The 17228-nt window shown below is 36.1% G+C and overlaps 1 protein-coding gene across 1 annotated transcript in view; it reads left to right on the top strand.

Annotated features, from left to right (window-relative positions):
* The first annotated feature begins 3229 nt into the window (after positions 1 to 3229).
* The window catches only part of GOLPH3 (golgi phosphoprotein 3), a 34436-nt gene continuing 20437 nt past the window's right edge, over positions 3230 to 17228 (top strand). Inside the window, exons 1-2 of the mRNA XM_074279484.1 lie at positions 3230 to 3971; positions 15145 to 15276. Coding sequence (XP_074135585.1) covers positions 3744 to 3971; positions 15145 to 15276 — 360 coding nt within the window. The 5' untranslated portion in view covers positions 3230 to 3743. The remainder of the gene's footprint in view (positions 3972 to 15144; positions 15277 to 17228) is intronic.

Below are 17228 nucleotides of genomic sequence, written 5' to 3'. Positions count from 1 at the left end.
ACATACCTTCATCAAAGAAGAAGCTATACTCTACTAGCAAAGTAGAATTTCAGCAGCACAAACTGATATGCAAATGTAGAGACATCTCCATCCCAAATATTCAAATGGACTATTCGTGTTTTCTCTGAATTTGTATTGACTAGTCACATTTGGTCACTGTTCTTTGACCATGTCATTGGTCTTCTTGGAATGTGAAAGACAAACAATATTTATTCTCTATCAGTATCTCATAGGGATGGTTTCAGTCTTTAGATCTGTAACCTAGCTTAGCACATAGAGAGTACTTAATAAATGCCTTATTGATGGATTAAGTGCAATTATATATGTTCTTATCGCCTTATTTATTTTGGGTATTGATTTCCTGTTATCCATTTTTGTTCTATTATTTCTTCTGTAAGGGTCATTCTCATTATCATAGAAAACAAGCAAAGTTTATATTGAAGTCTTTCCATGAACCTTCTTTTTTAAAAAATTTCAATAGTATTTTATTTTTCTAATTACATATTTAGTTTCAATACAGATTTCCAATTTTTTCCTCCCTCCTTTTCTTCTTCCCAAGACAGCAAACAATCTGATATAGATATTTGTGTACAAACATTTAAAACATATTTTCATATTAGTTATGTTGTGAAAGAAAAATCAGAATAAAAGGGAAAAAACCATGTAGAAAAAAAGAAAGCAACATTTAAAAAAGGTGCATTCGGACTCCATAGTTCTGTTTCTAGATACAGATGACATTTTCAATTCTAAGTCTATTTGAATTGCATGAATCTTCAATTGACAGTCTTTCTTACCTTCTTTTAGATTTCTCTTAGGAGGCCTGCTAGTGTAACGGATAGAATGCAGGATGCCGAATCAGCAAGACTTCTGTTTGAATCCTGGATCAAATACTAGTTAACTGAGTGACACTATGTAAGTCTCATAGCCTCAGGTTCCTCATCTATAAAATGGGTAGCTTTTATTTCACTACAGTGCTTTTGTGAGGCTCAAAAGAGATATGTATAAACACTTTGTAAACTTTAAAACTTATCTATATAGGTCCATCTTCCCATAAATACTCAAGAATGTTAACCGAATGTTTTGGAAGTCCTGCTTCTTTAGAGTCCTCCCCCACCCTATGTGTGTGTGTGTATATGTGTGTGTCTGTGCATATCAAGTAGACAGGTCATAGATAGGTGTTATATATTTGCTATATAAATATGAGCTATTGTTATTTTTTAATATACTATCACAGTAGTTAGGGTTGTCTGTCACAGGAAGAATGCTGGGTTTTAAAAACATGGCACTGGGTCCCAGACCAGCTTGAAATTACAAGTGTTACACATTTTTTCCATTGCAATCCAGCTCACTCCCTTCATTACATTTTGAGCTTAGCTCATTGTCCTTTCATATTAGGATAGGCTCTACATTCAACAATTCCTAACAAACCATGGGGAACTTAAGATTAATTAAACTTATAGGCATATAAAGTATATGAAACATTTAATGAAACTAAATGAGAAGTCAGCATGTTGTCATAAAAACACTTGATTATGGAGTCAGGAAATTTGTGTTCCAGCCTTGGCTCTGTCACTAATTAGCTGTGTGACCTTGGACACCTCTCTGAATCATAGTTCCTCATTTGCCAACTAAGCTTCCTTTCAGCTTTAAAATACTAAGATTTGAAATATGATTATTCCATATCTCAATGATTCAATGGATTTGTAAGGTCATAAGCAATATTTTTGATTCTATCCTATTTCTGTCCATTTCCTCCCATAAATCCTCAAGAATATTTAGTGTATGTTTTGGAAGTCCTGCTTCTTTAGGGTCCTCCCCCACCGTATGTATGCTTATATATATGTGTGTGTGTACGTGTGTATATAAATCAAATGGACAGGTCATAGATAGAAGGGATTATAGATCAAAATACTTTTTTTTCAAAGAACACAGAATCAATTTTATTTCTTTCCCATTCACACTCGCTCCTCACTGGAAAATTAAAAAAACCGAAAAATAGAAAAAAAAAAAAAAAAAGCTATGGATGTGAATTGTCAAACAAAATAAGTTTCTGCATTCTCCAAGCCCCAAAATACTTAGTTCTGCACTCTCAGACTATCATCTCTCTCTCAAGTGGTAGGAAGGTAACATGTTTTACCATATGTCCTCTGGAATCACGGCTAATTGCTGCATTGATCACAGTTCTTAAATCTTTCAAAGTTGCTTGGTTTTACCAAGTTGTTATTGGATAGATTATTGCCCTGGTTTTGTTCATTTCAATTTGAATTAGTTCACACAAGTCTTTCCAAGTTTTTCTGCAACTCTTTCAGAATTCTGGATGGCACAACAATATTTCATTTTTACATATTTATTAAATGTTTATATTTGTCCACCAATCTCCCTCTGTTTAGCATCCTCTTATCTTCAGCTCTACGCTACAACTGTTTTTGCACATACATGTTCTTTTCCTTTGCTCTGTATACATCTAGTAGTGGTATCACTGGGTCAAATAGTAACAAATTATTTTCCAGAATGATTGGACCAATTCATATTTAACGTTCCAGCGTCCTTTCTAAAAGTTGTCATTTTCCTTTTTCGGCCAAAAGTTTGCCATTTTGCGGGTCTGATAAGTATGAACTGTTACTTTTCTCACATTGCTTAGAAAATTCACTTTAAAAGAATACATGTAATTGACTTTTAAGATAATATCATGGGGGGGGGGGAAACTATTGGAATTGCATAGCCACAAGTCATGAACTTGTAAACTCCGGCCGAAGTTCTCGCATTTATTTAGATCCTCACATCGCACATCTTCCCGGTCCCTTTGGGAGGAGTAGAGCAGCGGGTGGGGTGGATCTGAGCGGCGGGGACACGACTTTAGTGCACAAATCAAACAATCTCAGATTCAGACTTCGGAAGAGACCTCGGCAGCCGCCGGTCCGACCACTCCGTTTTACAGATTAGAAGAAAGAAGCCCCGGGAGTTTAACTCACTTTCCCTGGAATACACGGGATTTAAGCTTCAGAAGTCATTTTAGAGGTGAAATGCAGGACCTCTTCCGGGGTCTTCCAACCCCTAGCTCACTCCCTTGAAGGGCGGCGGGGGAAGGGCGCTGGTTGGATTTGTCTCGGGACTGTTCTCGGAAAGCCCAGGTCCCTTTTCCAGCGCATGGCCGGAGGGGAAAAGCTGGGAGAGAACGCGTGGGCGGACCCTGGAGGCAGTCACGAGATAGGGGAGGTGGCTCAGTGGGTCCCGTAGCGCGGGGCGGGAGAGGTGCGAGGCGGGAGGGCGGAGACAGAGCGGGCCGACCCCCGCCCACCCCCTCCCGGGACTCTCGCTGCCCCTCCTTCCCTACCCCCACCCCCGTCCCTTTTCGCCTCTTCCGGTCCCTCCCCCCCCCCCCGCCCCGGCTGACTCTGCCACATCCTCCGGTGACATCAGCCCGCGCCGCCATATTGGAGGAAAGCCGCCGCCGCCGCTTCCACCTCAGCGCGCCCGTCACCGCTGCCGCCCCCGCGAGCAGGAGCCCCTTCCCTGCCCGCGCGCCGGCCTCTTCCCGGCCGCTGAGCGAGCTACCCCGAGGCCCATCCTCCATGACTCCCGCCGGCGCCGGCGCAGACGGACATCGCCTCAGCGCTTGAAGCGGAGCCCGTGGGGGCCATCGCGGGCTAGCGGAGAGCGAAGGCGAGGCGGCCCTCGCTCGCGCCGCGTCCTGCCGCTCGGCTCCGCCGCTGCCTCCGACCTCCGTGGCCCCGGCCGCAGTCATGACCTCGCTGACCCAGCGCAGCTCGGGCCTGGTGCAGCGCCGCACCGAGGCCTCGCGCAGCGCCGCTGACAAGGAGCGGGCGGCCGGCGGCGGAGGGGGCGGCGGCGGCGACGACGACGAGCAGAGCCGCCGGGACGAGCAGGACGACGACGACAAGGGCGACTCCAAGGAAACCCGGCTGACCCTGATGGAGGAGGTGCTGCTGCTGGGCCTGAAGGACCGAGAGGTACCGGCCCGGCCCCGGCCCTGGCGCGGAGGGAGGGACGGCCCCGCGGGACGCGTCCCGGCTCCCGGCCTCGCGGCCCCGGCTGCCGGGCCCGGGCTGGGGCATCCTCTCACCTGTCTGTCTTTGGGGAGGGACAGTGAGTGAGCGGGCTCGGGACTCGGAGGGCGGGGGGAGGGCAACTATCCCTCTTTTGCTCCGGGACCTGACACGGGAGAGAGAGCGTTCCACCGACCACTCTCCAAACATATGGTTTAACATTTCTTTCTATTCCTCTAAGTAAACAGCGCTTTCTAGTCCGGGAAACCGCTTAATAATGCCTGTTTCCGCGACACCTCTGCGTCTTCCTTTGTAGCACCGCCACGGGTACCATTTTACATTTGAGACTGTCCTTGAAATTGGAGTGATCCTGTTAATCCAGCCGCCCTCCAAAACTCCTCTTAAATTGTTCGCCCAGCCACCCCCACAAAAATCATCCGTAACTCCCTTGTTACGGGAAGAAAAAGCCACTCTTTTTGTTTGTTTTGAACTTGGATTAGAAAAAAGTTATGGGATTTCAAAGGTTAGATAAAAGTTTTTATGGAACCTCTGGACGTAAGACATCAGGAAGTAATGTTAGTGGCCGTTTAAAAATATGTGGAGTCCTTTGCAATCTCCCCCTCCCCCAAGTCCTTATTTGTACCGTTGGTTAAAGCTTATCCCGGAAGCTTTCTGCCCTTTTTCGATATCTGCCTGATTGATTGATTTTTGATGGTGGGAAGAGATAAATAGGGAAAGAATCCAGATGTCTTTTTGACCCAATAGAACTGATTGTGAGAATTGTCATTTAATCTTGTAGTAGTTTATAAAGTTGCAAGACTTATAAAAGCATGTTGTATTAAAAGATTTCTAATATAAGATTTTAAATGGAAAAATGTGCCAGAACCAGCTTCTGTAATTTTTCTTATTATGAATAGAGCTTTTTCTTCAAGAAATTGCATTGATTTGCTGATGACATTTTGGGCAGGAGGAAAGGTAAATAGACATCAGTCAGGACAGTCTGGTATTGGCACTAATTATAGTACTGCAAACTCAAAGGAAGTTAGTAAATTTTACTCTTTGTTTAAAGTTATTCAACATTCTCGAACACATAGAATTGCTGCACTGTGAGACATTTTAGTTTTTCTAACCTAATTTAACCTTTTTTTATCCCAGTTAGGTAATATTCTGTTAGGTTTTTCGGTTTTCTTGCCAAATGTTGCTGTTCTTTTAGAATACTGGTGTTTGGGAAAATTTTTAAAAAATCCTTTAATTTAACTGTATAGCATTTGTTCTAGTGTGTGTGGTGCCTCCTATTCATTTGCTTAGTCTTAGTTCTATAAATCAGTGATGTGTATCTTTGACCAAGTTAAACTCAGTGTATTTACAGTCTCCAAATATAAATGACTATATAATGCCTGTTCTTTTATCTGTTTCAGAAATGTCAATATTGTAAATGCAGTCTTGTACTACAGTTGTTTGTAAGGGAAGATTCTGGGAAGAGAGGAGATGAAGGATAGACTTTCTGGAGGAAATGGCATTCAAACTGAGTCTTGACAGAAGCCAGGAATTCTCTGGCAGAAAAGAGGAGGGAGAGCACTTAGAGACCGAGGCTGGAAATAGAGTGGCCATTGTTAGTAACAGCAAGTAGTAAGTCAGTACTGGCTGGTTCCTCTAAAGTGTAGGAGTAGTGTCTAAGAAAACTGGAAAGGTGGGAAGGGGTCAGGTTGTGAAGAGCTTTAAATGCCAAACAGGATTCTATAATTGATCTTTTATTTAAGAGGGGGCCTATTAGAATTTATTACTTTGGCATCTGAGTGTAAGATTTATTGAAGTGGGGAGAGACTTGAGGCAGGATTTCCAATTAGGAGGATACTTCATTAGTCCAGGTGAGAGATGATGAAGACCTGAATTAGTGTTGTGATTATGTGAGTGGAGAAATGGTACATGTATGATAAGAAAGATGAACAAAATTTGGTAACTGACTGAATATGTAAGGATTAGTTAAACTGAGGGATTTAGGTAGCAGAAAGGATTCCTTGACAGCAGAAAATTCAGATGGTAGGGTTTACAGGAAATGATGAGGTTTTGGAGATTATTATAAGCCATCCAGTTTGAACTATTTATTAGACAGTTGGTTAGAAAAGACTGGCGCTCAGGAGACCGACTAGGACTAGATATATTGATCTGAGAATCGGTTGTTTGCATGAAGAAAACTGAAACTCATGATAGCTGGTGAGATCTCCAGGTGAGCTGTTTATGAGGTTAATGCTAAGAACCTTTTGAATAGAGCTTTTTTGGACTGACTGATCCCAAATAGTGGGATTGTGGTGATTAAGTTTTGAGATGATCTGGTGAGAAATTGCATTGGTATGTTTTCAGTTTGTGAAGGATTAAACCCTTTGGCTTTCTCTGTATTCTTATTTTCCCTGAAAATAACTTATACCTAAGCCTCTCATTTGAGTTAATTTAATAGTTATTTTGAAGTTTAGATAGTTCAGTATTTTTCAGTGATAGACTCAGTCTCCAAGTAATTTAAGCAATCTGTTTACTTCATTTTAAGAACTGAAATGCTTTCAGTGTAATTGGATTTAGAACCCAAAGGGACCCTAAAGATCAAGTCTAATCCTTTAATTTCATATATAAGAAATTGAATCAAGGAGTGGTTCTATGACTTGCCTAGAATCATATAAGCAGTAATTCATATCCAGGATTCCTACACTCATAAATCCCATGTGTTTCCACTATGCTATACTTTACTGACTATGACTATCCAAGATTGCTGATGTCAACACTAGTCATAATTAGAGGAAAGATTTACATCTTCTCTTAGAGATTATAATTGTATGGAAGGCTAGCATAGTTAATTTTTGTATCAGTCTAATTTTCCCCTATACTAGAAAATAGTTACTGGATTCATAGATTGTCATGAATATGACATATGTACTTGGGTTTTAGCAAGCCTTTTAACAGTCTTTTCACAAATGGAAATAGGTGAATTGAATGATTGTATTGAAAGGTGGATTCAGAATTGGCTAGATGACTAGAACCAAAGATAACTGAGAAATGATATGGCTTAGTAGAAAGCGCACTATGTAAAATGAAAAGTGCATGAGAATACATAATTAAGAACTCAGGGGATTACTGGAAAATTTATTTTTCATGTATTTAAATTAAATATAAAGCAAATTCGATTGTACATATTTATATGTCTTAATAAGTTATCGACTACTATGTGCCAGGTACTATGCTAGCTAAGAGATGTTGATAAAAATTTTTTTAAGAAAAGAAGAGTGAGCAGTAGTCTTCCTGTGATGAGACCTGGCTTTGCTTCCTGATTCCAAAAACTAATTGCAATTATTTGGAAATATTTGGAAAAGTTTGCATAAAAAGATATATAACAGCAATTTTATTCCCTTTCTTCTACTGGGAAGACTGTTCAGCTATCCAGAGTGTGTCCTGGAACAGCCACCAAATCCTTGAACAGGCTTTTTTATGCCCATAGGTGACCAGGGAAGCTACTCTCATCAGGTCTGAAGCCACCTGGAAGCCTTATCTACTGCTGTATGGCTTGAGTCTTCTGGCCACTTAAATCTTTTAGTTAGCTTTTTTTTTTTTTTTTTTTTTTTTCCCTCTCCCTTTTAGGTAAAGAGCCTAGAGGTGTCAGATACCTGGTTTGCACTACTGAGTACAGCCCAAACCAGATTAACATGTAATTGGGAAATAAAAATGAATGAATTTTTTTAAAAAAGGGGTAACATTACATTTTAGAATGAAGTCAATAATGCAGCCTCCAGGGATCCCTATGTATAGATTACTGGTTCAAGTTTCTATTTGAGTTTGATATGTCTCAATTAGCCTCACCTTTATGGAGAAGGGAGCTAGGTATTGATTCTATTTCAAGGGCTCTTAATTATCTTTCACTTTTGTCAGGGTGAAAGACAGCCTTCCAGAAAATCTGACATGTCAAGAGGGGGTTGGATGGGATGGGTAGATAAGTGGGATCTGTACAGTTGTTGGTGTGGGTTCCTAATACTATTTTATAGGTAAAGACATAAGATAATAGATTAAAACCTGGAAGAGACTATACTGGCTTTTGATTCCATTTTACAGATAGGGAAATTGAGGTACAGAGGTTAAATGCTCACAAGTCACTCTATTCTAGTAAGAATTTGAGTATATTTTTAAATCTAGATCTTCTTTATTCCAAGTACTGTTTCTTATCCATAGTGTGCCAGAGCACTTTGGTTTCATTCATTACCTGGTTTTGCATTTGGAGGAATGGTGAAAATAAGGATAGTTATGATTGTGTTGGAGACAGTTGACTAGCAGAATAAAGGTCATATGACCCACTAGGTCACATTTCTTGGGGCAGGCTAGTACCTCCTGATTCTATTTCCCATTTAGAAAGGGAAGGGGGAATGGAATAGTTTCTATATAGTACCTTTTATATATCAAGCACTGCTAAGGGCTTTGCAAATATATCTTTTTCTTTTTTGGAGACTACTGACTGAGCTAGATTCTGCCTGCTAATTTTTTGGTCCTCTCCCTTCCTTCCTCCCCTTATTTTATTTTATTTATTTTTTTGCTAGAAGAAAATTACAAAGAGAATTTCATTGTGACTTAAAAGCCAATCATCTTACTAAAACATCAAAAGTGGGAATGATTCTATTATTTAAAAAAGCATTAGAATTTCCCCTCCAGCTTTTAATCCAAAAAAATGATCTCGGTTTGATGTTGTATTCTCACTATAAAATAGTGAAATTTCCTGTGGCCTGTAGGATTAATTTTATATTTCAGTTATAGCTTGTATTTTTTAAAGACTCATGCTTTGAAACTAAATATACTTAAAAATAATCAGACTTTAAGTGATAATTTTATTTTTAAAAGATCACATAATGAATTAAAGGTTTAAAAATGAGTTTTCAATAACTTATGAATTGCTAGTTTTTGGGGGTAGTTGGAAAATAAAAAAGATAATTGGTAGTAGACAAAGGGATAGTCGTGCACATGACTGGGCTTAGATGAGTTAGAACCTTGGTAGGAACTAATATTATTATTAATATTGGAAGTTCACAAAAAAAAAAAAAAAACTATAGAAAAAAGGGATAGTGCCAATGCGCAATTGACCTTGTTGAAAATTATTTATTGACTTGTATTGATACCTTAGTCTTGAAATTAAGCATATTTATATATATAGTTTGCACTAGTGATATATATATATATATAATATAGTTTATATATATATATTATATTATATATATATATAATATAGACTATAATATAGTTTGCACTAGTGAAGTTATTAAACCTGCTCTTAATACTTTAACTGCAGACCAAAGTTGTTAATATTTTAAAATAGATTTTAATTGATATTTTTATTTTGTGTCACTTACAATCCCCTTGAATCTTCCCTTTTTTTACTAAAAATTAAATGCACAAAATCTGACTTTATACATTTTAATTAATTGTATTTAACTTAAAATTACTAATTGATGATTAATTGTTCTCTTGGATTTGGTGCTCTTTATCATTTGTTAAGTTTTGTAAACAATCTTGAAAAAGACTTCATATATTGATTAAATCAAAAGTGTGCATCCTCTCTCTCTCTCTCTCTCTCTCTCTCTCTCTCTCTCTCTCTCTCTCTCTCTCTCTCTCTCTCTCTCTCTCTCTATATATATATATATATATATATATATATATATATATATATATATAAATTAGCAATGAGGTCCTGCGTCACTAGATGGAGTTAATAGAGAAAGCTTAAAGTACTGATAAGATTGCTTTCTGAGGTGAGCAGGGAAGGACAGTGATGGGGCCCAATACCTGGAGAGGTCTTAGGTAACCCCCCACCTTTGCTAAATCCCTTTTGGGTTAGGCCATCATGGCATTTTTTCCTCTCCTCTCCATCCCCCATGCCTCATGGTGTCTTTCTCCTACTTATGGCTAACTAACTTTTTTTAGGGTACTAAACTCTTCTATAGATTTAACCTGCCAATCAATGGCATATTCCTGTTGAGTATTTCCTCTCCTGGTTAATAGTGAGTTCCACTAAGGAATTTGTCTTTTTCATTGTTGATTTTTAAATCTCTTTTCCTTGCTAACTATATGTGCTCTTTACCACTCTTTATTTTGTCTGTAACCTTGTCTCATACATATATATATATAATATATATATATATTTTACCAAAGAGGAAGGCCATTGTGAATTCTTGCCATTGTTAGTCCCTGGATAGCAGGCCACATACTCCACCTCCCTTTTTTTCATTTGTGCAATTAGACTTGGAAAAATTGAATTTAAGAAGAAAACTTTTAAACCTTGAAGCTCCGACTCTCCTTCATATACCAATGAAAGATAGAAAAGAAAAACATTATCCAGGTGCTTCTTTGACTTCATCCCTGTCCAAAAACCACCTTGGGAATAGAATTATTAAGGACAATCTCATGTCCTGTAGTTAGTTATGTCTTTGTTATAGCTAGGATCTATCCAAGAATGGTTCTCCTCCCCTGTCTGACAGAACCAGAGCCTTAGTCTCCAAGCTGTAAATACCACCAAGTTAACTCCTCTCTCTTTGCCCTCTCTTTGAAGTAAAGATAATAAAAGCTGCAAGACTAATTGTACTCTTGATTCTGTAGTTTGCTTGCTAGAAAACTTTAAGTAAACAGTGTGCCTCTGTTACTCTGGACTGAATGCCCATAATACTACTCATCCAATCCCATTATAATGGATACCTTAAAAATTTTTAGCTGACAAAAAACTACCCAAGCCCAGACAAAGACATACTCATTTTAAAATGTGTTTAACGTAAAAAAATCTTGTAAAACAAAGTGGATGACCTTTTAGAGGTTCTTTTAGCACAGTTTATAATAACTTTTAATCATACAGGATCCTGGATTCTCCAACTTTTCTTCTAGATGCTTCTTTTTTTTTTTTTTTTGGCTACCTGAATCAAAAGATGCATAGGAGATGAACCTATTCTGTGATCATATGTAGTATATGATTTGGGCCACTTATAAATTGCTGTAGCCAAACTGGGTGCATATGGCAATCTATCTCATGACCAAGAACCATGCTGGCTTAAATAGAATAATTGGCTGTAAAATAATTCATTCCTTATACTTTGTTCTACTGCTGTTCATGGTAGTTAGTATAAATTTATTGGAGAGAAAACTCTTTACTGAAATGAAATTTTGAGGTTATGAATTTTAATCCTTTTTTGATCTTTACATCTTTGGAGTATTATCTACACAGCCATAAAGGATGAGTAGGTACCTATTGTTTACATGTTTTAAATATATGTATATTATGTATGTGTGTGTATATATATATATATTTGCAACATTTTGTTTCTATATCACTTACATTCCCAATATATTCCTCGCTGTTTCTTCCAGGGAGAATTATCTTTTATTAAGAATAAAGGATCATAAAGATATAAGATCAAAAAGAATAAAGGGGAAGGGGCAGTAGGTGGCACAGTAGATAGAGCACCAGCCCTGAAATCTGGAGGACCTGAGTCAAATTTGACCTCAGACAATTAACACTTCCTAGCTATATGATCCTGGGCAAGTCACTTAACCTCAGCTGCCCCCACAAAAACAAATAAGTAAATAAATAAATAAATGAAAGAATAAATAAATAAATAGGCAGATAAATTTAACAAATCTAGCTAATACATTGAGAAAGCCCAGTGTTTTGTTCATTGTTTCATATCCATTATCTCTCACCTCTGTGTAGAAGTTGGAGATTATCTATAAACTAGTTTGTGGCCTCTACAATTCAAGAGTTCACATGAATATGAGACATACTGATTGGACTATTGAATTTTAGTAAGATTATTTGCCAAGATTTTCAGCAAAGAGTATGTAATCATCAGTTATGGTGAGAAACACATGTAGTTGAAAAATTAGTTGTGAATAAATTCCATCTTAATTATAACTTCTACAATAACATGTTTTGGTATTGATTCTGGGTTGGTGGATTTTGTTGTTATTGTTTGTTTTAAATTTTGGACCAAGGACCAGAGAAGGAAGGCATGCTTAAGAAATATTTATTGAATTAATGGAAACCTGGAAGAAAATGTGTGGTGAGGTTGTTAACAGCCGATTAAATTACAGAAAAGCACAGGTTCTTGTTTACCATTTTAAAATAGAATATACTTTTCTTTACATTTTTAAAAAAATCTTGATATTGGAATTATTAAAGTGACTTTTTAATCTTGAAATACAGACAAATGCTGTTTATTTGATTATGAGGTATCTTCTGTGAAAGAGTTTATAACCAGGGTACAGAGTAACATAGCTGCTTTCTTGTGAATTATGGACCAGGATCAAGATCCTTATCATTTTTCCTCCTTTTAAAAATTTATTCAATAAGTCGTATAAACTTTTTCCTTGTGTCTTTTTGCTCCTCCAGGCAGCATGATCAAATATTTTCTGGTTTATGTACAAGGTATTATTAACAGAATACTTTTCTCCATCAAGATAAGTAGATTTTTTCTTTTTTAATTGTTTCTCCACTTCGTTTTTTTCTCCTACTTTCCATCTTTTATACTGTTCTGTCAAATTAGGCAACTCTCTACGCTCCAGAGGGCAGCCCACAGCAGATAAAATTATAATTGATAAATATTTAACAAAATAAATAAATTAAAGCAAAAATTTTTAAATTTACATTTACATTTTAAAACTTAGAAAATATGCAACTTGCAGTGATCATTATATACAGATTAATGGCCCTCTTTTCTATTTGTGTTTTACTTAAAATCTTTTTAAATTAAAAGTCTTTTGTATTTCTTTGCATTCCTTTCAGTGATATAGAGTGATTCCTTGACTTGTGTGTAAATTGCATTTAAGTCATATAGAGTTGCAAAAGTTGTCAGTCTCACTGACTTCCTGAAACATCAAAGTACAGTGGCAAGATAAAATGACTGTCAGTAGCCTGGAATGAATTGGATGATCTTGGTGTCTTCAAAGTCTGACCGGGTTCTAAGGGTTCCATAGTGCCTGTTTTCAGCTACCTTCATGACTGTTGGAAGAAATTGTTCTCATCTGTCCATTCCCTTAAAGGAAGTCTTCATGTGCTTGGGATAGACATACTCTTAAAGTCTTGAAAACATGAAACCTTGAGAAAGTAGTCTGGGCTAGTGAAGGATATAGGAAACTTGGGATAGATAGTAAGGATAGAACCAATCAATAGGAAGAGATTGAAGATTAAAGAAGAGGGAGATTGTATATGTTGTTTGCCTAATTCTGCTCACTTCACTTTGTATCTGTTTATTTCCATTTTCCTTGTATTCATTATGGTCATTGTTTCTTATGGTTCATTAATTTGCCATTATTTTATATACTGCGACTTAGCATGCAAATCTATGTTCCCAATTCTTTGCTACTGCAAAAAGTGTTGGTGTAAAATATTTTGCGATGTAGGGGATGTTTCTTTTTGTCATTGATTTCCTTGGGATATACATGTAGTAGTGGAATCTCTGTCAAGGGTATGAGATGGATATCATAATCCTTTTTTTTCATATAATTCAAAGTTGTTTTCCAGAAGGTTCTTAACATTATCGGTAGCAGTGTTTCTTAGTTTTTTTTCCATGTCCTTAGATTATTTATCTGTACCTGAAAAAGAGGTGTGGAAAGAAACAAATTTTTTGAAAGCTACAATGGATATTTGAGTCTTCCCTTTTTAGCCAGTTCCACTGATTTTATTTTTTATTTTTTTTCCATCAGTATCAGGTAGTTTTCATGATTATTGCTTTATAATGTAATTGAAGTCTGGGAAAATTTCCCCCTTTATTCCCTTTACCTTCTTTAGGACTTAGATCTTTCCTTCCTCCAAATAAATTTTATTTTTTCTACTTTTGTAAAGTACTTTAAAAAATTTTTAAGCATTTAATTGATCAATATATAAGCATATTTATTCATGCTGTAGGAAATGGATTTGTAGGAATGGTAGCCTACTGAGAACATAAGGCAATTTGGTGCAGTGGAAAGAGGACTAGATTTGTAATCACAGGATCTAAGTTTGAATACCTATCTAGCTACTTGCTCCCTGTGTAACCTCAGGTAAATAAATATTTATAATGGCTCTTTTTATAGTGTCAAAGAATTTGTATGTGATTATTATAAGATTTCACAGTCTTATCATCCAGATAGTGTCCTCTTTCAATTGAACAGAAATGCTTTCATTCTAAATCATTACAATATCTTGATAGTAAACATCTTATTTTTGTTAGGTTCTGTAATGGATAAAATTTGTATATACAAAACAGTGCATGTTTGAATGCTATCTTTCCTTGAAAATTAAGGAAAAAAGTTTATGTTGCTCTTATATCTTTCTTTGACTTTTTAAATGCCATTATATATTTTGGTTATCAGTCTTGCTTTAGAAATAAATGAATGCCAGGGTTTCTCATCCTCTGCTGCATCTTTTTAGCTGCATTGGTTTTATTTATGCAGAAAATTTAAATTGAAATTTTTTTTTAATAACCTTTAATCTCTTGTGTAGTTGAGAATTCTCTAATAATGGTAATAGTTACATGCTTTTGGATATGTATATATGCCTAATAACCAGATTTGCCACTGCAATGTTCCATGCCCTTACAAATATGAGTATTTGAGTATTTCTCATGTTTCCACTTTTCTATTTTAAATTGTCTTTTTTCTTTTTTGTGACTTATGCATACTTTTGTTATAATGTTCCTGACTATATTGATTTCAATATTTGTCAAAATATTTGAAATTCTGGGACAGTTACGATTTGTAAAGGAAAAAGAAAAGAATATTTTGAAATCAGAATTTTGGGTTACAATAAATGTAATACTATGTAGGGGGAGAGAAAACTTTCCTTCTGTGGTATGTGTTAAATCTATTTGGTAAAGCTAATTTTCATCTCTACTTAAAAGAATATAAGAGAACTAAATTTAGAAAAATAATTTGCCACTTTCTCAGTATTTCCATAGAGATATATTGAGGTATAAATATAACCTATGTACATGGTATAATTTTGTAGGAATGTTGAAGGTGTGATTGGTAAGGACCGGGAAGATAGAGCATTTTTGCAAGAAACACTGTTGTATCCTCACACCAGTTTTGATTTTGAAATAAAAGAAAATTAGATATTTTACCACTACTTTTTTTTTTTTCTTTTAAACAGGGCTACACTTCGTTTTGGAATGACTGTATATCATCTGGATTGCGGGGCTGTATGTTAATTGAATTAGCTTTGAGAGGGCGCCTACAACTAGAAGCTTGTGGAATGAGGCGCAAAAGTCTTTTAACAAGAAAGGTAAGAGGAAGGATATTTTTGCTCAAGAACCTTAAACATGCAACTATTTCCAAATGAAAAATTTTACTATGAAATGAACTTTCTGAAATTAAAGAGGAAAGTGGTGTTTTTTTTGCCATCAAAACTCATGTAGTTGGTTCACTTAAATCCAAGTATGTTTTTTAACATCTGAAAGTGGTTTTGTAATTCATCCTTTTTTGCATGAAAAAGATACCAAGTTCTGGCTTACATATTAGGTTATTGTACATTTATGCTTCATAATATTTCATTGAGCTTAGTTAGGATAGGTCTTTTCAGAAAGATTCTGAAACTATAATTACTGCTTCTGGAACCATAATTCTGAAGGAACTGGCAAAATGTTTCTTTCTACAAAAGTTTGCTATTCATGAGCCAGCTATCCTGTTTCTATTTATCTTTTTTAGTAACATTTGAATACTTTCCAGAATTCAGCTTTCAACACTCTAAGAATTAAGTCTCTGTGTAGGTAGACAGATCTTGATGTAATGAAAGTGTTCAGTGTTGGTTAGCTTGTAGTGAGTCTTTCACCCTTTTCTTTTCCTCTCCTCTTCTTAAACCAGAGTGTAGTGCCTTGGATTTTTTCTCAAAAAAATTCTAAAATGTTCCTGAATATAATAAGACTATATTTATTTGGTGTAATCTGTAGTGCCACATTTCTTGGTATGAATTTTTTTTTTTAAACATTACCCTTTTAATTTTTTTTTTTTTTTTAACTATAAGAAATGATGACTACTTCTTTATTGTACTATAGGGATTCATGGTATTTCTACCTTAGCACTTATAAATAAAGATGTGGCATTATTAGACAAAGTAAAATTTATCACTGTTTCATTTTTCTCTTATGCGGAAAAGAACTAGGTAGGAATCACAAAATCTTATTTGTCCAGTTCCCAGAATTGATTCCTACCCTAAATTACTCTCAACCCTAAAATTAAAACTTTTTGTCACATAAAAATTATACTAAGTGTTTTCATTTGTGTAAATAATGCTATTTCATGGTTTTTATATAGTGTCTGATAGAAATTCATCTTAATGACCATCATTTTAAAGATGAAAACAGTTTTTTGGAAGGTTGTTAAAGGCCCTATTTTTCATTTATAGCTTAGTGTCGGTTACAATTTAGTCTTTTCTAAACAGTAATTACTTTTGTAACATACTAAAAAAAAAAAAAAAAAAAGACTTTTGAGTTTTTGCTTGAAGACTATTCTAGTAAGGAGAAACCCCAGTTTCCACTTTCCCTCACATTAAGCTTAATTTTTTCCTCTTTGTAATATATAAACCATTGCTTTTAGCTCTCTAGAACAAAGTAAATCTAATTCCTCTTTTACAAAAACAATTCTTTAGAACAGCCATCATCCTTCAAAGTCTTTGCTTCTTAGAGTAAACTATCCAGTTTTTTAGCCAGTCCTCATGTTATGAGCTGGAGGCCCATTATCATATTAGTTTATCTCCTTTAAAGACTGACCTCCATATGTTTTCCTAAAATGTGATACCCAGATGCAAACAATTTGCTAAGAATAATTTTGATTAAAGACTATAGAGTTGGGGGGAAAGTAGGAGATAAAATATATTATGGGAGAAGGGCCACTTATCTGTAATCAAAAGACCCAAGATGAAGTTCTGCCTTCGACTGCTTCCTACTTGGGTGACTTTGGGGAAGCCACTTCATTTCCCTGAGCCTCAGTTTTCTCAGTTGTAAAATAGGTGGGGAAGGGATGGGATTGGGACTAGATGGCTTATTGTCAGAAACCCACCCTTACAGGTCTAGATCTGTGAATTATGAAAACAAGTTAGGATGAGGTTTGAGAAGGGGGAAAAGAGGGAAAATTAAGCAATGACAGTATCACTGACAATAAGTAACAAAACTATGAATTCAGAGGGTTTTTTTTTTAATTGTAACATGTTAAACATTTATTTCATTTTAATACTTAGCC

Source organism: Sminthopsis crassicaudata, chromosome 1 (genome assembly GCF_048593235.1).
Source record: "Sminthopsis crassicaudata isolate SCR6 chromosome 1, ASM4859323v1, whole genome shotgun sequence".
NCBI lineage: Eukaryota > Metazoa > Chordata > Mammalia > Dasyuromorphia > Dasyuridae > Sminthopsis > Sminthopsis crassicaudata.
The sequence above is the reverse complement of the archived record's forward strand: the minus strand, read 5'-3'. Positions and strand labels throughout refer to the sequence as shown.